Source organism: Protomyctophum bolini (assembly GCF_963924005.1).
Source record: "Protomyctophum bolini genome assembly, chromosome: 15".
In the NCBI taxonomy this organism is placed as follows: Eukaryota; Metazoa; Chordata; class Actinopteri; order Myctophiformes; family Myctophidae; genus Protomyctophum; species Protomyctophum bolini.
In genome coordinates, this window is record NC_137876.1 from 1,748,404 (window position 1) to 1,770,284 (window position 21,881).

General features: G+C 46.8%; 1 protein-coding gene across 1 annotated transcript in view; it reads right to left on the reverse strand.

The window, feature by feature from the left end:
* Positions 1 to 21,881, reverse strand: part of ralgapa1 (Ral GTPase activating protein catalytic subunit alpha 1) — a gene marked incomplete at its 3' end in the record, with an annotated part of 112,020 nt that overhangs the window by 6,672 nt on the left and 83,467 nt on the right. Inside the window, exons 34-42 of the mRNA XM_080783393.1 lie at positions 20,254 to 20,372; positions 18,114 to 18,233; positions 15,995 to 16,359; positions 15,646 to 15,899; positions 14,586 to 14,701; positions 12,155 to 12,279; positions 4,846 to 4,917; positions 4,362 to 4,485; positions 2,605 to 2,760 (exon numbers count right to left, since the gene is read on the reverse strand). Coding sequence (XP_080639519.1) covers positions 2,605 to 2,760; positions 4,362 to 4,485; positions 4,846 to 4,917; positions 12,155 to 12,279; positions 14,586 to 14,701; positions 15,646 to 15,899; positions 15,995 to 16,359; positions 18,114 to 18,233; positions 20,254 to 20,372 — 1,451 coding nt within the window. The remainder of the gene's footprint in view (positions 1 to 2,604; positions 2,761 to 4,361; positions 4,486 to 4,845; positions 4,918 to 12,154; positions 12,280 to 14,585; positions 14,702 to 15,645; positions 15,900 to 15,994; positions 16,360 to 18,113; positions 18,234 to 20,253; positions 20,373 to 21,881) is intronic.

Here is a 21,881-nt window from a genome sequence, read left to right on the forward strand (position 1 = left end):
ACCCATTTTGGTGTTAGCATCATGTTATGCTTTAGCTATTGAAAAATAGCAGATCTACAAGCTCATAGCGCGCCACCGAGTGGCGCGCTACGAGCTTGTAGGTCTGCTATTTTTGAAAAATCGAAGAACGACTGACATTTTTAGAATCTGATCTCAGGTCAGAATGGGTTCATCAGACCAGTGTGTGTCCAGTGGAAACCTTGTATGAATCTGATCTCAGGTCAGAATGGGTTAAAACAAACAACAGCTATGGCCGTGTGCCAGCACATAGAGCGCAAGTTGGATGCGCGCGCATCTTCAAAATGGCCGCGGCGGCCACTGTCTCACTTTACACTGTGATGCTAACGAGAGACAGCTATATCGCTTCGATCCGATCAAAACATGGATTAAAGAATATAAAGTAGGGCTGTCAAAGTTAACGCACTATTAACTAGTTAACTCACAATCCTTTTAACGGCACTATTTATTTTTGACGCGTGATTAACGCACTGTGAAGTTTGACAGAATGGTTGAGAGACGCATGGCAATTTTACACTGAAGAGTTGAATAATTGTTGAACAGCTGCATTACTTAAGTTAATTTAAGTCTACACAATTAGAAAACATCTTGAAAACCACTGATTTAAGGTATATTTAGAACGGATAAAAAATATGCGATTAATTTGCGATTAATCACAGTTAACTATGGACAATCATGCGATTGATCAGATTAAATATTTTTAATCGATTGACAGCCCTAATATAAAGTAACCCTGGAAAACGTAGAGGGCTGCACGACTAATTTAATCCCCCGAAATCGGTTCCATCAATTTGGAAGCGTTTTCCGGTGACCATGAAGTGCCAGAGCTGGTGATCAGCGGTGGTTTGGGTTTGGGTGGTTTGGGTGGTTTGGGTTTGGGTTTGGGTTTGGGTTTGGGTTTGGGTTTGGGTTTGGGGTTGGGTTTGGGTTTGGGCAGCACGTTTACATTTGAGTTCAGTCGTTGGGATAAAACTTCATTCGGTTTTGGGCAAATTTCAGTCACCTGAAATGTCTTAATGTGTTTAGTGTCGAGAGAGAGAGAGAGAGAGAGAGAGAGAGAGAGGGGGGGGGGGGGGGGGGGGGGTACTGGAAAACTACCCTGCAACACACATCTGTGTGTGTGTGTGTGTGTGTGTGTGTGTGTGTGTGTGTGTGTGTGTGTGTGCGTGTGCGTGCTGTGGGTGTCAGTTTATCCTGTGAACACATTCAACCTGTATGTGTGTGTGTGTGTGTGTGTGTGTGTGTGTGTGTGTGTGTGTGCGTGCATCTGTGAGCCTGTGCATGTGTGATCCGTATGTGTGTAATTGTGCCTACATGCACCCAAACCTGTATGAGGATAAGGGATATTTGTACATATTTGTGTACAAGCTTGAATAGCTGTGTGTGTGTGTGTGTGTGTGTGTGTGCGTGTGTGCGTGTGTGTGTGTCTGCGTGCGTGCGTGTGTGCGTGCGTGCGTGCGTGCGTGCGTGTGCGTGCGTGCGTACGTGCGTGCTGCGCCTATCAGCTGATGAGGGAGACCGATGGTGTCGGACCAGGCACTGATAATCCAATCAAGAGCCCGCAGCGACGTGATAGGCCAAGAAGCAGGAAGTATGATCTCATTAGAAAGGACATTATGTGCATGTTGCACAGCCACCAGCGCCCGAGGGCTGACAGGCGCGCGCACACACACACACACACACACACACACACACACACACACACACACACACCATTGCTGCTGGGAATTACAGGGGGCGCAGGTGTACTATAGGAAGTTAGACGTAAGTGTACACGACATGTGTGTGTGTGTGTGTGTGTGTGTGTTCCACTCTGTATAAACCATCATGATTCTGAACAACACCTAGAATCCATTGCACACATAACAAATGGATGTAGTGCATACAAAAACGTATATATTGCTCGCCACGACCGGATTGTTGACCTAGTGTCTGATGCAGTTCGAAAGCATGTGCCATCTAGTGCAGCAATGTATAAACACTCAAGAGTGTTACCAGATTGGTTAAGCTGTGCATGCGATGTCTTTGCTAACATCCCGAATACACCTGATGTTGTCTTTGTTGACACCAGACACAAGGAGGTCCTGATTCTGGAGGTGGGCTGTGTCTTTGATCTGTACATGGACCAGGCATTCCAAGATAAATATTCTAAGTATCAACCATTACTTGGAAGCATAACAAACTTGGGGTAACGCTGTAGATTTGCCATACTGATATTCGGAAGCCTGGGCCGTGTGCACAAACTGACCATGAGTGGCCTAAGAATAGCTGGCATGACAAAAAGCAAAGCCAAACAACTTGCCAAATACTGTTCTGTCTCGTCTGTTATAGGCAGTCTGTCTGTGTGGAGAAGGAGGTGCCATGTGTATCCTTAAGTGAACATGAACTGTCAACCCCGTTATATTTGTTTCCTTGTAAAATGAATTGTAATTTGTGGATTCAAATAAAGAAATCGAAATGTGTGTGTAGCTGTGCGTATACACATATATACACATATATACACATATATACACATATATACGGACAGACAGACAGAACGACAGACAGACAGACAGACAGAACAACAGACAGACAGACGGTCGGTACCTTCTTGGTGAGGTTGAGGTCGTGGTCGTGGGGCATGCGCGTGGACACGTGGTAGATGACCTCGGTGGTGGAGGTGGCGTGGTAGGGCGTGGTCAGACCCGTGCTCCGGTTCTTCTGCAGCCCGCCCATGAAGCCACAGTGACTGGTCAGGTCCACCTGTTGTAACGGGTCAGGGTTCTAGTTTAGTTCTACTGGTCAGGTCCACCTGTTATAACGGGTCAGGGTTCTAGTTTAGTTCTACTGCAGCCCGCCCATGAAGCCACAGTGACTGGTCAGGTCCACCTGTTATAACGGGTCAGGGTTCTAGTTTAGTTCTACTGCAGACCCCCCCCATGAAGCCACAGTGGCTGGTCAGGTCCACCTGTTGTGTACGGGACCGGGTTTTAGTCCACTTTAATATTAAGCAGATGAGGCTGGCCTGGGGGCTTTTCTTATTTAAAGGGAAAACAGTATAAAAACCCAAACAACAAAACTTAAACTCAGGAATAAACTGGAGGAAATCTAAGGCCCCTTTTCCACTAGCAAGGTGGAACCAGAACTTTCCAGAACCTGAACCTATTTTTTTAGTTCTGGGTTTGTTTCCACAGCGCACAGCGCGGTACGGCACGGTTTCAGACCAGGTTCTCAGAACCTTTTTCCCGCCCTGCTTTTGAGGTAGTACCGACACTGAGTTCTGGGAACCTATGGGCGGGGCCAGCAGCACTGCTGCTCTCGATTGGTCGAGCTGAGGTGACAGCACTGAGGAGACCGGAGCGCACAGCCACACAACACACAACGCACATTTTAAACTCCTAAGTGCGACACAGCGGACACAGAAAAATAACCTGGAAAAGCACACAGAAACACTATGGCCACGAGAGAGGGAGAGAGATAATAAAGCTGTCGCGACGAGTTGTTTGCTTGCAGTTGTTGTTCTACAGCTAACAGCTAGGCTAACTGCAGAGACGGGTGTCCGTGTGTGTGAGAGAGCTATGATCTATTCTAAATTGTCATGAGGCTATAATGCTACTGGAGATTACTTTAGTAGAGTATTGTTTATACACGGACAGTGGTATGTACAATAGACATTTTATTTTTATTTTTCAGGGCAAGGCATTAGGCATATCATTACTAGAAATGTGCTGTACACAATACTACACTTTGGAAGAATGAAATTCAACTAGCGGTTAACGGTTAAATGATTAGTATTTGCACATTTCTTGATATTGACATTACAACCTGTCTGGATGTTATGGCACAATTTGCTCAATCTGCTCAAGAGGCACTATTATATAATTGCAACCCACACTCATGTTAAATGCTATATTCAAAAGGTGGGTTATCATTTAGCACCATATGAGCTTTACGAGATATTTTTTTCTCTTGCAGTTTAAGTAAAATATTGTAGACGGGTAAAGGTTGGAGAACAACTGGTCTAATGCATTTAAAACGGGTGTTTTACTGTTTTCCCCACATGGAAAGGAAATCCATATCGGCAAATATATATATATTCTGCCTATATGCAGAATGTATGCTGCATATATGCCAGAGTAGCCGAGCTACTCAGCAGTGGGGGGGGGGGGGGGGGCAGACTTAACAGGTTCTTGGAAACATATGTAAACAGAAGCAGAACTTGGTTCTGGAACTTCCCTCCAGGTTCCTGGTAGTTCTGGGATCTGTTCTAGTTCTAGTTGTGGTTCTGGTTTAGTGGAAAAGAGGCCTTTAAGAGTGGTTAGATCAGGCTTCCCCCGGATACATGGCCAATGCACTGTGCTTACCTCCCAGCCCAGCCCAGAGACAAAGTCCTCGTAGGCCTGGCTGCCGGCCGTGTTGGTCAGGATGGAGTGTTTGTCCTCTTGACCTTCAGCCACGTAGAACACTGCTATCTTATGGGTCTCACGGCTGGAGGAGAGGAGAGGAGAGGAGAGGAGAGGAGAGGGGGTGAGGAGGAGAGGAGAGGAGAGGAGAGGAGAGGAGAGGAGAGGAGAGGAGAGGAGAGGAGAGGAGAGGAGAGGAGAGGAGATTATCACAGACTAAATGAAAACTAGGCTATGATGACTAAAACTAAATATACTGACAATCTCGTCAACAATAGCAGATCTACAAGCTCACAGGCAGTGGGTGGCAGACGTGTTGTCAGCTTGTAGATCGGCTATTTTCAGCAAGTGTAAAATCAAGTCATTACGACGGCATCAAGGCCCGCCGAAATACATTTTAGTCGACTAAATCGAAATAAAAAAATGTGACTAAAATTAATCTCACCACTGGCGGGAGTCCAGGTTCTTCAGCTCTCGTAGTAACTTCTCGTTCTTTCTCAGCAGGTGGAAGTTACACCTGAACGCACGCACGCACACACACACATGCACACACACACACACACACAAACACACACACACAGTCACACACACACACACACACACACACACACACACACACACGCACACACACACACACACACACACGTTAGGAATGATTATACCGATAGCCTCTCTCTCTCCTAAAGCACAACGACCGCCCCTCCCTAATTGGCCGACTGCCTGTTGTTGTCACAGTTTCCTGGGAAAAGCGACCAATCGGGCGGTGGCTAATAGGACAGGCTGCAGGGCTGGCAGGAACTCAGAGGGGGTGTGTGTGTGTGTGTGTGTGTGTGGGGGGGGGCATGTGGGGGGGGGGGGGGTGTCAAGGACAACGAGCCTAAATAGAGCGCCGCAGTCCCTCCCCCTTTCAGAAAAACGAGTGGCCCAGGAAATGAAACCCCAATGCATTCTCCCATCGGCACTTCTAATATAATTTATTTAAAGACGGTTACGCCGCGGACAAAGCCAACTCGGATCGTGACAAATCATGACAATGAACACAATGTTTTGGGGCCGATCAAATCATTTATAAGACGAAAAACAAAACAAATAGTGTTGTGTCTCCTGACTCTCTTTTCTTCTTTCTAATGATTTGATCGTCCCAAAACATTGTGTTCATTGTCATGATTTGTCACGATCCGAATTGGCTTTGTCCGCGGCGTAACCGTCTTTAAATAAATTATATTAGAAGTGCCGATGGGAGAATGCATTGGGGTTTCATTTCCTGGGCCACTCGCTTTTCTGAAAGGGGGCGGGACTGCGGCGCTCTATAGTATGTTTTTTTAAGACAAACGAGAAGAACAGTGCTTCTCAACCAGTGGTCCAGGGACCACCTGGGGGGTCCTTGAGGCGGTTCCAGGTGGTCCCCCATGCAGCTAATTGATTGATTGATTGATTGATTGATTTAAATATGTATTAACAGTTTGCAGAAGTACAGTATACATTTCAAGCACAAACTCAATACAAAGACTGTTAACTGTGAGTGGACGACCCCAATTAAGCATTACACTTGTTTACAACAGGGTCCACATTGTTCAATTCATCAAAACATTTAGAGACGTACAAATAGACACTTCTATATAGTTAAAGAACAGAACAGGAATTCATCATAAATGAGGTAGTTGGTAACCAAATGGACCATTATATTAGATCTTTAACTCTTAACCGTTTACACAATCAGAGAATGTAGACAGCACTAGAATTGCATTTTATAGTCATAGCACTTCATAGTATATAAATATGTATAGTCTCAGTATGTATAGTTTATAATATGTATAGTTTCAGTATTTCAGTTTCAGTAGTACAATAAAACATACTCTCTCCCCATGCCTTCGGCCTGGTGGAGACAACTAAACATACTCTCTCCCCATGCCTTCGGCCTGGTGGAGACAACTAAACATACTCTCTCCCCGTGCCTTCGGCCTGGTGGAGACAACTAAACATACTCTCTCCCCGTGCCTTCGGCCTGGTGGAGACAACTAAACATACTCTCTCCCTGTGCCTTCGGCCTGGTGGAGACAACTAAACATACTCTCTCCCCGTGCCTTCGGTCTGGTGGAGACAACTAAACATACTCTCTCCCCGTGCCTTCGGTCTGGTGGAGACAACTAAACATACTCTCTCCCTGTGCCTTCGGCCTGGTGGAGACAACTAAACATACTCTCTCCCCGTGCCTTCGGTCTGGTGGAGACAACTAAACATACTCTCTCCCCGTGCCTTCGGTCTGGTGGAGACAACTAAACATACTCTCTCCCTGTGCCTTCGGCCTGGTGGAGACAACTAAACATACTCTCTCCCCGTGCCTTCGGTCTGGTGGAGACAACTAAACATACTCTCTCCCCATGCCTTCAGCCTGGTGGAGACAGTAATCGTTTCCATGCAGGAATGTTGAGCATTTTTATGTAGTTCAATAAAATGCATAAACATTTTGGGAATAGCTCGATAAAGCAATGAACAAATCGAGATGAACGATAGACAGACAGAAAGACAGACAGACAGACAGACAGGCCCGGACAGGCCGGGTCCCGGACAGACCCGGAACACAAGGATCTTGGCACGCTTTGAGATGTCAGATTATTGTCATGTTTTCACAAAAACGGAGGTTTATCTGAAAGTAAAATGATATTATTGTTTTATGGACTCATTGGAACAAGATTAGGGCAAGTGGAGCTAGGTATTCCCAGCACCACATTAACCCATTAAGACCTGATAATGTCTTCTGAATCGTAATGTCTTCTAAATCGTCACAGTGTTCTGAAAAACCTCATGTTTCCGTCAGTGGTTCTCTAACTGTTTCATGTCAAGGACCCCCATAATTATCTGTAATTGCCCACCGACCCCCATCTGGGAATATGTAGTTCCAGGGACGCTTTTTTCCCCTTATATAAACTGGAAAACGTGAAACTTCATCCACAACATCCTGTCAAGTGTTCTCGATCTAATAACTATATTAGGAGGTTCAAGAGCCTGTAGGAGGAAGCACCCAAACCATCAGGACACTGAACGCTCGCCACATACTGCCCCAAGGCCTTCCTATAGGAGGAAGCACCCAAACATCAGGACACTGAAGCCTCGCCACATACTGCCCCCAAGGCCTTCCTATAGGAGGAAGCACCAAAGCAACAGGACACTGAACGCTCGCCACATACTGCCCCCAAGGCCTTCCTATAGGAGGAAGCACCAAAGCAACAGGACACTGAACGCTCGCCACATACTGGCCCAAGGCCTTCCTATAGGAGGAAGCACCCAAACCACCAGGACACTGAACGCTTTGCCACATACTGGCCCCAAGGCCAACGAGAGATGAACAGCACTTTACACACTTTGAATGAGTCAGCACTTTCTTCTGCCAAATGTTGTCTGCTCCTTTTAACTTTTAATGTTTAAAAAAAAAGGCTTTGCCTCTTTTTAATGTGTCTATTGTTTTTAAATGTGAAGCATCATGAGCCGTGGTATTTTGCTCCCCTGAATGCACAGTGTATATTATGTGGAAGATTCAAGATTCAAGATTGCTTTATTTTGTCATCATTTCCAACTGTAGCAGCAGAAAAAAACGAAATTACGTTTCTCCTAGTTAAAAGACAGCACAGGCTGCTCGTACAATAATAAATTATCAGTGCAAGACAATACTAAGTATAAATAAGTCCTAAAAACTACAGGGATCCATAAAAAGACAATAAGATCTGATTGATTGACAATGAATTAAGCAATATTAAACTCGAGGGTGTGGTTTAACGTGATTATTGCCACGACAGGGATGCGGTCAGGAACGAGACGAAGTCGAGTTCCGCAAGCGTCACTGAAGTGGCAATAATCACCTTAAACCACACCCTCGAGTGTAATATTGCTATTATACAACAGTTACCCTTAAAACTAAGAAAATGTTGTTTGTTCAGAGGAGCGTCTAGCCTCGTCTAGGAGCGTTGTTTGTTCAGAGGAGCGTGCCTCGTCTAGGCCTGCCCTGAGTCTGAGGCCCATTTCCAAAATGTCACGGTATCTTTTTTAAATGATGGAGCTAATGGACTCTCATCAGCCTTTAATGCCTCATAGAAAACTGGAATTACACCTCCTGCTTTTCAACCCAGCACAAAAGACACTTTCCCTGTGTGTGCTTGTGCATTGTGTGCATTGTGTGTGTGTGTGTGTGTGTGTGTGTGTGTGCTTGTGCATTGTGTGTGTGTGTGTGTGTGCTTGTGCATTGTGCAGTGTGTGTGGTGTGTGTGTGTGTGTGTGTGTGTGTGTGTGTGTGTGTGTGTGTGTGTGTGTGTGTGTGTTTTGTGTGGGAGTGTGTGTGTGTGTTTACGTGCATGCGTGTGTGCGTGCTTGTGAAATAATGAGCGCGGCAGCGTATTGATCAAACCTTCCCATTTTGGAGTCAGAATAAAAGGTGGCAGTTAGAATGAGAGAGATAGAGAGACAGTTAGTTACAGAGAGAGAGAGACGGACAAAAGACAGCGGTTAGATGACATGACCGGAAAGAGAGAGAGAGAGAAACTAGTGGAGGAGCGAGAGTCTTAACCCATTCTGACCTGAGATCAGATTCTAAAAAATGTCAGTCGTTCTTCGATTTTTCAAAAATAGCAGACCTACAAGCTCGTAGCGCGCCACTCGGTGGCGCGCTATGAGCTTGTAGATCTGCTATTTTTCAATAGCTAAAGCATAACATGATGCCGACACCAAGGGGTTCCCGGCCTAAATGGGTTAATTATGTGTTGTTTTGTGCTCCTCTCTACAGTCACTCCAGGTATTCATGTGTGGCATTAAGAAGCTGACATTCATCCCTGTGCACGCCTTGCGTGCGTGGTGTGTGTGTGTGTGCTGTGTGTGTGTGTATGTGTGTGTGTGCGTTGTGTGGGTGTGTGTGCGTGGTGTGTGTGTGTGTGTGCGTCAGCCCTTTCATGCCGGGCGGCCCCCATCATCATCCGAGGTGCAAATGGGAGTCTTTGAGAGCAGAGAATGAGGCCATTACCCAGTTTCAGTTTAACCCATTCTGACCTGAGATCAGATTCATACGAGGTTTCCACTGGGACACACACTGGTCTGATGATCAACCCATTCTGACCTGAGATCAGATTCTATAAAAATGTCAGTCGCTCTTCGATTTTTCAGTGGCGCGCTACGAGCTTGTAGATCTGCTATTTTTAAATAGCTAAAGCACGACATGATGCTAAGACCAAAATGGGTTCCCGTTCAGAATGGGTTAATAAAGAACAAACCGCTGGCTCGCTCTCCCCCTTTAGAGCTCTTTATCTCTCTCTCTCTGTCTCTCTCTCTCTCTCTCTGTCTGTCTCTCTATCTGTGTCTCTGTCTCTCTCTCTCTCTCTCTGTCTGTCTCTCTATCTGTGTCTCTGTCTCTCTCTCTCTCTCTCTCTCTCTCTCTCTCTCTCTGTCTCTCTGCCTCTCTCTCTCTCTCTGTCTCTCTGCCTCTCTCTCTCTCTCTCTCTCTCTCTCTCTCTCGTAGAGAACGAGGAGTCATTATCGCCTCATTGTAGAGTCGGCGCATCGAGTACCACAGGTTTCCCAACCTGTGGTCGGGGGACCCGGTGGTGGGTCGGTCGCCGGGACCTCCAGGGGTCCCTGACTGTGGAGCGCATGGTGAAACCAGGTGTGAAAAACTTACTTAATCATTTACCAAATAAGTCAAACTAAGATCCTGTTGGTAGTTTTGCTAGTTTTACCATTAACACCTAGAACGCCCAGGACGAAGTATCTTCGACTTATCTATTAGTAACGCCCGACACCCAGGACGAAGTATTGTCCAAAACACGAAGTTTATTGATATGAGAACGGATCGCATGGCTCCACAGCCTATAGGAGTTTATTGATATGAGAACGGATCGCATGGCTCCACAGCCTATAGGAGTTTATTGATATGAGAACGGATCGCATGGCTCCACAGCCTATAGGAGTTTATTGATATGAGAACGGATCGCATGGCTCCACAGCCTATAGGAGTTTATTGATATGAGAACGGATCGCATGGCTCCACAGCCTATAGGAGTTTATTGATATGAGAACGGATCGCATGGCTCCACAGCCTATAGGAGTTTATAGGATCGCATGGCTCCACAGCCTATAGGAGTTTATTGATATGAGAATGGATCGCATGGCTCCACAGCCTATAGGAGCCTATAGGATCCTATTAAAATTTTATCCTATTAAAATCCTATTAAAAAAGATCCTATAGGATCCTATAGGATCCTATTAAAATTTTATCCTATTAAAAAAGATCCTATAGGATCCTATAGGATCCTATTAAAATTTTATCCTATTAAAAAAGATCCTATAGGATCCTATTAAAATGTTATCCTATTAAAATCCTATTAAAAAAGATCCTATAGGATCCTATAGGATCCTATAGGATCGCATGGCTCCACAGCCTATAGGATCCTATAGGATTCTCTGATCCTATAGGATCCTATAGGATCCTATAGGATCGCATGGCTCCACAGCCTATAGGATCCTATAGGATCCTATAGGATCCTATAGGATCCTATAGGATTCTCTGATCCTATAGGATCCTATAGGATTCTCTGATCCTATAGGATCCTATAGGATTCTCTGATCCTATAGGATCCTATAGGATCCTATAGGATCGCATGGCTCCACAGCCTATAGGATCCTATAGGATCCTATAGGATCCTATAGGATTCTCTGATCCTATAGGATCCTATAGGATCGCATGGCTCCACAGCCTATAGGATCCTATAGGATCGCATGGCTCCACAGCCTATAGGATCCTATAGGATCGCATGGCTCCACAGCCTATAGGATCCTATAGGATCCTATAGGATCGCATGGCTCCACAGCCTGTTGGGCAATCCTCTGTGTTGGGTAAGAGTGAGTCGTCATCGGAAATCTCCCTCCCCTGTTTAGCAGACGACAACGAAAATCTTAAAACATTAATAACTCCCGATCTAAATCATCATAATAATCAGTCTAATTATTAAAAAAGATCCTGTGTTTGACGGAGTGGTGTGGTTATTGTTAGCTGCTACACACACATTCACAACAACATCCGGTCCGTTGATAAGAGTGGTCCGTGTTTATAAATCGATATAAATAATCTAATATAATGGATTAACCGCCGGGCGTTCTACTGTAGGTGTTAACACGTGTTAGGGCAGTTACATTAACACTGTGTGTACACAGTACATACTGTACTGTAGTGTACGTGTGCACGTGCGTGCGTGCATTTGTGTCCGTGCATGCGTGCCTGGCCTGCGTGCGTGTCTGTGCGTGCGTGCGTGTCTGTGCGTGCGTGTCTGTGAGTGCGTGTCTGTGCGTGCGTGTCTGTGCGTGCGTGCGTGTCTGTGTGCGTGTCTGTGAGTGCGTGTCTGTGCGTGCGTGTCTGTGCGTGCGTGCGTTTCTGTGCGTGCGTGTCTGTGCGTGCGTGCGTGTCTGTGCGTGCGTGTCTGTGCGTGCGTGCGTGTCTGTGCGTGCGTGTCTGTGCGTGCGTGTCTGCGTGTGTGCGTGTCTGTGCGTGCGTGTCTGTGCGTGCGTGCGTGTCTGTGAGTGCGTGTCTGTGAGTACGTGTCTGTGAGTGCGTGTCTGTGTGCGTGTGTGCGTGTGTGCGTGTGTGCGTGTCTGTGCGTGCGTGTCTGTGCGTGCGTGTCTGTGCGTGCGTGTCTGTGCGTGCGTGTCTGTGCGTGTCTGTGCGTGCGTGTCTGTGCGTGCGTGTCTGTGCGTGTCTGTGCGTGCCTGCTGCCTCCCACCTCTTCTCCCAGGAGTTGAGGCCCAGGATGTTGATCAGGAGCCTGCAGTAGTAGAAGGCTGACTGGGGGGTCTGAGTCTCCGGCTCCATCTGCACCGGGGCCCTCATGTGGGGCCCCTCGCCTCTCTGGAACAACAACAACAGGCGTTACAAGTCGACAGACAGACAGACAATTTACTGCGTACAGGCTCAGGTTAACTATATTTTGTATTTGGGGTGCTAGGGTAGACTCTAGTGATTGAGGGAGGCACTCACACCTGTTGCGCACTTTATAGAGACATATTACTGTGTGTGTCTATTCTAATTAGTGAAACCCTTTTCCGGTGGTCTTGAGACCTTTAACAATTTGTGCTCTAATGTTTATATATAGTTATTATTTTCTACATTAGCGTGAGTGCATGTGTTTTGTATTCCCTTATGGTCAAGACTTTTAAGTGATTTTAAGAGGATCTTCATGTACAGCTAGGCTCCAATGGAATAAGTGGAATAATAATAATCTTTATTGTCCCGAAGGATATTAATTTTCACGTGTTTTCAAGTGTGTTTCGTCTGATCTGGATGCCTTTTGTTTTAATTACCTGCTACTGCTTTTGCTGCTTTTGCTGCTAACTGCTGCTTTTTATACTGCTGCTAATGGGTTTGGCTTATTTGCTTTAATACCATACAAAGTTTAGGTTTAGTTTTAGTTTGTGTGTTTATGTTATGAATGTGAGTGTGCAAATAAATGTAACAAATCTAGTATCTGAGTTGCCTCGGTGGAGTTGCCTGCTAGCCTGCTGTGTAGAGCTATCTGTCGAGTAGTTAACGTTGTCCCAGACAGATGATTGTCTCGATGGAGGGCTAAAACTATTAGAATAATGATTGAGTCTAGTGATTTCCGTACACAGACAGACAGACAGACAGACATCCCTGGTTGTAAGAGTGGTTGAATAATGATTGAGTCTAGTGATGTCCGTACACAGACAGACAGACAGACAGACATCCCTGGTTGTAAGAGTGGTTGAATAATGATTGAGTCTAGTGATGTCCGTACACAGACAGACAGACAGACAGACAGACATCCCTGGTTGTAAGAGTGGTTGAATAATGATTGAGTCTAGTGATGTCCGTACACAGACAGACAGACAGACAGACATCCCTGGTTGTAAGAGTGGTTGAATAATGATTGAGTCTAGTGATGTCCGTACACAGACAGACAGACAGACAGACAGACATCCCTGGTTGTAAGAGTGGTTGAATAATGATTGAGTCTAGTGATGTCCGTACACAGACAGACAGACAGACAGACATCCCTGGTTGTAAGAGTGGTTGAATAATGATTGAGTCTAGTGATGTCCGTACACAGACAGACAGACAGACAGACAGACATCCCTGGTTGTAAGAGTGGTTGAATAATGATTGAGTCTAGTGATGTCCGTACACAGACAGACAGACAGACAGACATCCCTGGTTGTAAGAGTGGTTGAATAATGATTGAGTCTAGTGATGTCCGTACACAGACAGACAGACAGACAGACATCCCTGGTTGTAAGAGTGGTTGAATAATGATTGAGTCTAGTGATGTCCGTACACAGACAGACAGACAGACAGACATCCCTGGTTGTAAGAGTGGTTGAATAATGATTGAGTCTAGTGATGTCCGTACACAGACAGACAGACAGACAGACATCCCTGGTTGTAAGAGTGGTTGAATAATGATTGAGTCTAGTGATGTCCGTACACAGACAGACAGACAGACAGACATCCCTGGTTGTAAGAGTGGTTGAATAATGATTGAGTCTAGTGATGTCCGTACACAGACAGACAGACAGACAGACATCCCTGGTTGTAAGAGTGGTTGAATAATGATTGAGTCTAGTGATGTCCGTACACAGACAGACAGACAGACAGACATCCCTGGTTGTAAGAGTGGTTGAATAATGATTGAGTCTAGTGATGTCCGTACACAGACAGACAGACAGACAGACATCCCTGGTTGTAAGAGTGGTTGAATAATGATTGAGTCTAGTGATGTCCGTACACAGACAGACAGACAGACAGACAGACAGACAGACAGACAGACAGACAGACAGACAGTCAGACAGACAGACAGACAGACAGACAGACAGACAGACAGACAGACAGACAGACAGACAGACAGACAGACAGACAGACAGACAGTCAGACAGACAGACAGACAGACAGTCAGACAGACAGACAGACAGACAGACAGACAGACAGACAGACAGACAGACAGACAGACAGACAGACAGACAGACAGACAGACAGACAGACAGACAGACAGACAGACAGACAGACAGACAGACATACAGGCAGACAGACAGACAGACAGTCAGACAGACAGACAGACAGACAGACAGACAGGCAGACAGACAGACAGACAGTCAGACAGACAGACAGACAGACAGGCAGACAGACAGACAGGTACGTACGTGCGTGACAAAGTCCCTCTCGGCGGTGCTCTGCTTCAGGATGGCGTTGATGACGTCGTTCTCCTGCTTCTCTGACACGCACGTCGGGGGAGGGGCCGGGATGTTGAGTGGCATGCCTGGAGAGGACCAATCAGAGAGCTCTTACTGTGAACTGTGACCCGTAAGCTGTGTTTTCAAAATAAGGGTTGCACACGGTAAAACCTTGGCAATGCGCAATAAATATATTCATTAATCCTGGCGGGAAACCAGAGGCCGATATAAAATGAGAATTAAAACAGTAAAAATACATTAAACTTGAACATACAATCCTAGAATAAACTAGAACTGCACTCTGTCGAGTGCATACTTGCTTGTTGCACACTTGTAGGCCATGAATGGCCAACTAGTGCGCAAGCAGAGCACGCAAGTACTTTCGACCGCTATAAACTGTCAAATCTCAGTAATTTGTAAGTTGATTAGCGGTATACTGTGGTTACTTTGCGCCAAAAACCGTCCCAGCCAACCCGCCACTTTTGATGCGTATGCACCGTCCCAGCAAATTGTGCCTGATACGGCAGTGGTGCCAGATGACATACATGTATACACATTACCTTTAATCCTCCCAACGCTAAAACATATCGTCATTACGTCACCATCGAAAACCAATTACACTCTGGCATTGGGTCCTTTAATCCACATATTTCTTACGTCATCATTGAGAGCTAGTTTATACATATATACACACCATGTATTCTGGTCCCAGCAAATCAGGCACAATTTGTTGGGACGGTGCATCACTGCATACGAGCCGGGCGAAACTATTACTTGCGCGCTCTCGCGCAAGTAATAAAACATTTTAGTAAACTGTTTAAGTCGTTTTTTTTATATTTCACATACATAAGGCTAATATTTGTGAAAAAGACAAAAACGAATGAAAACTAAATTAAAAGTAAATATGTGTGTGTGTGTGTGTGTGTGTGTGTGTGTGTGTGTGTGTGTGTGTGTGAGTGTGTGTGTGTGTGTGTGAGAGTGTGTGTGTGTGTGTGTGTGTGTGTGAGAGTGTGTGTGTGTGTGTGTGTACCTGCTCTCTGCAGACACTCTGGACTAGAGTATCCCAGGTATTGCAACATGTGGTCGAGGGCATCCTCCTCCTCCTCCTCCTCCTCCTCCTCCTCGTTCTCCCTCAGAGCGTCCCAGGACGGCGTCGCCTCACGACAGACGCGCTTGGCCAGCGGCTCCGCCTCTCCGACCACCTCCGGCCTGTCCTCGCTCCCCTCCTCCTCTGCCCGCTCGCCCCCCTCCTCCTCCTCCTCCTCCTCCTCACCCCCCCGGTGCCTGTGAGGGCTGTCCACCATTGTTGTAGTTTTTACAAATATAATTGTGATTATCTCAAATAATTGCGATTATGTAATAATTGCGACCAGGCCTACCTGTCCACCATCTGCTCCTCGCCAGCCTCCTCCCCCTCCCCTCCCTGCGTCTCCTCCCCTCCCCCCTCCTCCTCCCCCTCCTCCTCTTCCTCCATCTTCTCTCCTCCTGCCGTTCGGGGGGCGGGGGGTGTGTGCGCCGGCTGGAGGCTCCTCTGCGGCGGCTGCGCGTGCGCGTGCGTCTGCCTCTGGGTGTGTGTGGGCGTGCAGGTGGGGCTGGGCGGCGGGCTGGGCGGGGGTCCGTAGAGGACGGCCGAGTCCCACGAGTGTTTCCCCGCCACGTCTCGCACGATGACGCGGACGGAGGCGGGCGCCGACGACAGGCCCGCCGTCATACCGCCGCCCGGAACGCCCGATTCTGAGCGGATCTGAGGAGGAGAGGGGAGGAGTCTGATTCAAGCCCATCGCTCACCGTCTGCGGCGCGACGCGGCGCGACGCGGCGGAGGGAGCCAGTGTGCGATAGGTTCATTGAAAATAATGGAGGCGGCTGCGTCCGCCGCGTGGCGGACGCAGCCGGTGTGTGGTGGGCTTCAGTGTTCATTCTCAAAAAGGCCTTTGGAAAACAGGCGTCACATGGTGATCTCGGTGCCAAAGTGAGTTAACCCATTAGGCCCGACGTTGACATTTTTTAAATGTATTTTTTCTGAAAAACCTCATGTTTCTATGGCAGTGGTTCTCAAATTATTTCATGGCAAGCACCCCAAAAAGTATATGTAATTGACCACCGACCCCATCTGAAAATATGTTCTTCCCGGGACCCCCCACCCCCCACATTTTCACGATAAAAAAAAAATAGCAGATCTACAAGTTCATAGCGCGGCACCGAGTGCCGCGCTATGAACTTGAACTTGTATTTTTCAATAGCTAAAGTATAACATAACGCTATAGAAACACCATAAGGGATTCCCCCGGTCCCAGAATGGGTTCATATCTAAGGCTGTACCTGCAGAATGGGTTCATATCTAAGGCTGTACCTGCAGAATGGGTTCATATCTAAGGCTGTACCTGCAGAATGGGTTAATATCTAAGACTGTACCTGCAGAACGGGTTCATATCTAAGGCGTTACCTGCAGAACGGGTTCATATCTAAGGCTGTACCTGCAGAATGGGTTCATATCTAAGGCTGTACCTGCAGAACGGGTTAATATCTAAGGCTGTACCTGCAGAACGGGTTCATATCTAAGGCTGTACCTGCAGAATGGGTTCATATCTAAGGCTGTACCTGCAGAATGGGTTCATATCTAAGGCGTTACCTGCAGAACGGGTTCATATCTAAGGCTGTACCTGCAGAATGGGTTCATATCTAAGGCGTTACCTGCAGAATGGGTTCATATCTAAGGCTGTACCTGCAGAATGGGTTCATATCTAAGGCGTTACCTGCAGAATGGGTTCATATCTAAGGCGTTACCTGCAGAACGGGTTCATATCTAAGGCTGTACCTGCAGAACGGGTTCATATCTAAGGCGTTACCTGCAGAACGGGTTCATATCTAAGGCTGTACCTGCAGAACGGGTTCATATCTAAGGCGTTACCTGCAGAACGGGTTCATATCTAAGGCTGTACCTGCAGAATGGGTTCATATCTAAGGCGTTACCTGCAGAATGGGTTCATATCTAAGGCGTTACCTGCAGAATGGGTTCATATCTAAGGCGTTACCTGCAGAACGGGTTCATATCTAAGGCTGTACCTGCAGAACGGGTTCATATCTAAGGCTGTACCTGCAGAATGGGTTCATATCTAAGGCTGTACCTGCAGAATGGGTTCATATCTAAGGCGTTACCTGCAGAACGGGTTCATATCTAAGGCTGTACCTGCAGAACGGGTTCATATCTAAGGCTGAACCTGCAGAATGGGTTCATATCTAAGGCTGTACCTGCAGAATGGGTTCATATCTAAGGCTGTACCTGCAGAACGGGTTAATATCTAAGGCTGTACCTGCAGAATGGGTTCATATCTAAGGCTGTACCTGCAGAATGGGTTCATATCTAAGGCGTTACCTGCAGAATGGGTTCATATCTAAGGCTGTACCTGCAGAACGGGTTCATATCTAAGGCTCTACCTGCAGAACGGGTTCATATCTAAGGCTCTACCTGCAGAACGGGTTCATATCTAAGGCTGTACCTGCAGCACGGTGAGCAGTGTGGAGCCGTTGAGGACCAGGAACTGGAGGTTGGGGGAGTGGAAGAGTTCTGGTCCCAGGTCGCTGCTCTCACAGTACGGGTTGTCCTGGTTCTCACACACCTATAATCATATTAATAACATTATTAAGAAGAGTTCTGGTCCATGTTCGCCGACCCCCCATCTGGAAATATGCAGTTCCAGGGACCCCCAGACGCAACGATTTGAGTTAAAAACATTTGGTCTGAAATAATATATATTCAAAGATTTGCGCCACATTTTCAATGTCAATTTCAACGTTTTTTTTTTAATGTCGTTGCCTTGCTTTTCTTTTATTCTCCATTGTTCTGTAAAGCACTTTGAGCTGCTTTTCATGTCATGAAAGGTGCTATACAAATAAAGTTTTATTATTATTATTATTTTCAAGATTTAAAAAAAAAATAGCAGATCTACAAGTTAAAATAATGCACCAAAAGGGTCCAGAATGGGGTTAATGTTGTTAAACGCTATGAGGCGAGGGCTTTCACTTCTAGTGATTTTTACTAGTTGACTAGTTTAATAGTCGACTAGTAAACTAGTAAGCTATTTAAAAAATAGCAGACCTACAAGCTCAGGGTTAGGGTTAGGGTACCTGACTAGTGAGCATGGCAGGTCCTTCAGACATGGGGTAGTGTCCATGGGGTAGTGTAGGGGTGTGTAGGGGTAGTGTAGGGGTAGTGTACCTGACTAGTGAGCATGGCCGGACCTTCAGACATGGGGTAGTGTCCATGGGGTAGTGTAGGGGTGTGTAGGGGTAGTGTAGGGTTAGTGTACCTGACTAGTGAGCATGGCCGGACCTCCAGACATGGGGTTAGGGGTAGGGTTTAGGGTACCTGACTAGTGAGCATGGCAGGTCCTCCAGAAATGGGGTTAGGGTTTAGGGTTAGGGTACCTGACTAGTGAGCATGGCAGGTCCTCCAGACATGGGGTTAGGGTTAGGGTTAAGGGTTAGGGTACCTGACTAGTGAGCATGGCAGGTCCTCCAGACATGGGGTTAGGGTTTAGGGTACCTGACTAGTGAGCATGGCAGGTCCTCCAGACATGGGGTTAGGGTTTAGGGTACCTGACTAGTGAGCATGGCTGGTCCTCCAGACATGGGGTTAGGGTTAGGGTTTAGGGTACCTGACTAGTGAGCATGGCTGGTCCTCCAGACATGGGGTTAGGGTTTAGGGTACCTGACTAGTGAGCATGGCAGGTCCTCCAGACATGGGGTTAGGGTTAGGGTTTAGGGTACCTGACTAGTGAGCATGGCTGGTCCTCCAGACATGGGGTTAGGGTTTAGGGTACCTGACTAGTGAGCATGGCAGGTCCTCCAGACATGGGGTTAGGGTTTAGGGTACCTGACTAGTGAGCATGGCAGGTCCTCCAGACATGGGGTTAGGGTTAGGGTTTAGGGTACCTGACTAGTGAGCATGGCAGGTCCTCCAGACATGGGGTTAGGGTTAGGGTTTAGGGTACCTGACTAGTGAGCATGGCAGGTCCTCCAGAAATGGGGTTAGGGTTAGGGTTTAGGGTACCTGACTAGTGAGCATGGCAGGTCCTCCAGACATGGGGTTAGGGTTAGGGTTTAGGGTACCTGACTAGTGAGCATGGCAGGTCCTCCAGACATGGGGTTAGGGTTTAGGGTACCTGACTAGTGAGCATGGCAGGTCCTCCAGAAATGGGGTTAGGGTTAGGGTTTAAGGTACCTGACTAGTGAGCATGGCCGGTCCTCCAGACATGGGGTTAGGGTTAGTGTACCTGACTAGTGAGCATGGCCGGTCCTCCAGACATGGGGTTAGGGTTAGTGTACCTGACTAGTGAGCATGGCCGGTCCTCCAGACATGGGGTTAGGGTTAGTGTACCTGACTAGTGAGCATGGCTGGTCCTCCAGACATGGGGTTAGAGTTAGTGTACCTGACTAGTGAGCATGGCCGGTCCTCCAGACATGGGGTTAGGGTTAGTGTACCTGACTAGTGAGCATGGCCGGTCCTCCAGACATGGGGTTAGGGTTAGTGTACCTGACTAGTGAGCATGGCCGGTCCTCCAGACATGGGGTTAGGGTTAGTGTACCTGACTAGTGAGCATGGCCGGTCCTCCAGACATGGGGTTAGGGTTAGTGTACCTGACTAGTGAGCATGGCCGGGCCTCCAGACATGGGGTAGTGTCCCAGGTGGTTGACCAGGTGAGTGATGACCGTCCTGGCTGCGATGGAGACCAGACCCTGCTGGATACGGTTACGCACTACGGGGGAGAGAGAGAGAGAGAGAGAGACAAAGAGTGAGACACACAGAGAGAGAGAGAGAGAGTTTTAGAGTTTAGAGTTTTATCATTAGCTGGTGCATAGCAGCAGCTAATCTTCCTGGGGTCCACACACAGAACATAAAAACATGACATTCGACACGCCCCCCTGTCAAAAAGAGCTAAAATCCCTAAAACATGAACCTTGGTTGAAAAAAAACTAAAGTTGTCCTTTAAGTTGAGTCAATGTCTAGTCACTAGACAGTGACTCAACTTAAAGGACAACAAGACACTAGACTCTAGTGTCTACAGGGAAGGATAGCTCCCACACAGTGTTAAACACTTCAGCACCATGGATAGCTCCCACACAGTGTTAAACACTTCAGCACCATGGATAGCTCCTACACAGTGTTACACACATCAGCACCATGGATAGCTCCCACACAGTGGTACACACTTCAGCACCATGGATAGCTCCTACATTGTTACACACTTCAGCACCATGGATAGCTCCTACACAGTGTTACACACTTCAGCACCATGGATAGCTCCTACACAGTGTTACACACTTCAGCACCATGGATAGCTCCTACACAGTGTTACACACTTCAGCACCATGGATAGCTCCCACACAGTGTTACTTCAGCACCATGGATAGCTCATACACAGTGTTACACACTTCAGCACCATGGATAGCTCCTACACAGTGTTACACACTTCAGCACCATGGATAGCTCCCACACAGTGTTACTTCAGCACCATGGATAGCTCATACACAGTGTTACACACTTCAGCCCCATGGATAGCTCCTACACAGTGTTACTTCAGCACCATGGATAGCTCCCACACAGTGTTACACACTTCAGCACCATGGATAGCTCCTACACAGTGTTACTTCGGCACCATGGATAGCTCCTACACAGTGTTACTTCAGCACCATGGATAGCTCCTACACAGTGTTACTTCAGCACCATGGATAGCTCCAACAGTTACAGGACATATACAGGATATATAAATAAAATAAAATTTAAAATATTATTAATATATATATTCATATTATTAATCATGACTGCTGTGTGTGTGTGTGTGTGTGTGTGTGTGTGTGTGTGTGTGTGTGTGTGTACAGAGAGAGAGAGAGAGAGAGAGAGGGAGGTGTTCAGACACAAACAAAATTCACAAAACCACCAGTATGAGAGCCCGTTCTCTACAACAGTGGTTTCCAACCCTTTTCATATCATTATTTATATATTCTGCATTTGACCCACGGACCTGGTCTGACACTCAGTATGAATTTTCTTTTGTTTTGTTTCAGTTAGTTTGAGAGAGCAAGTAAGTAGTTTGTGTGTGTGCCGAGTTTTCTCTGTATTCTTACACATGCACACGCACGTCAACACAGAGAGAAAAGCTCTCAATATGTGCAAATATATAGGATTCTGATAACAGTGAGTTCAACAACAACTGGTGCATTACAGAGATAGAGAGACACACACACAAACATATGTACATAGCTGG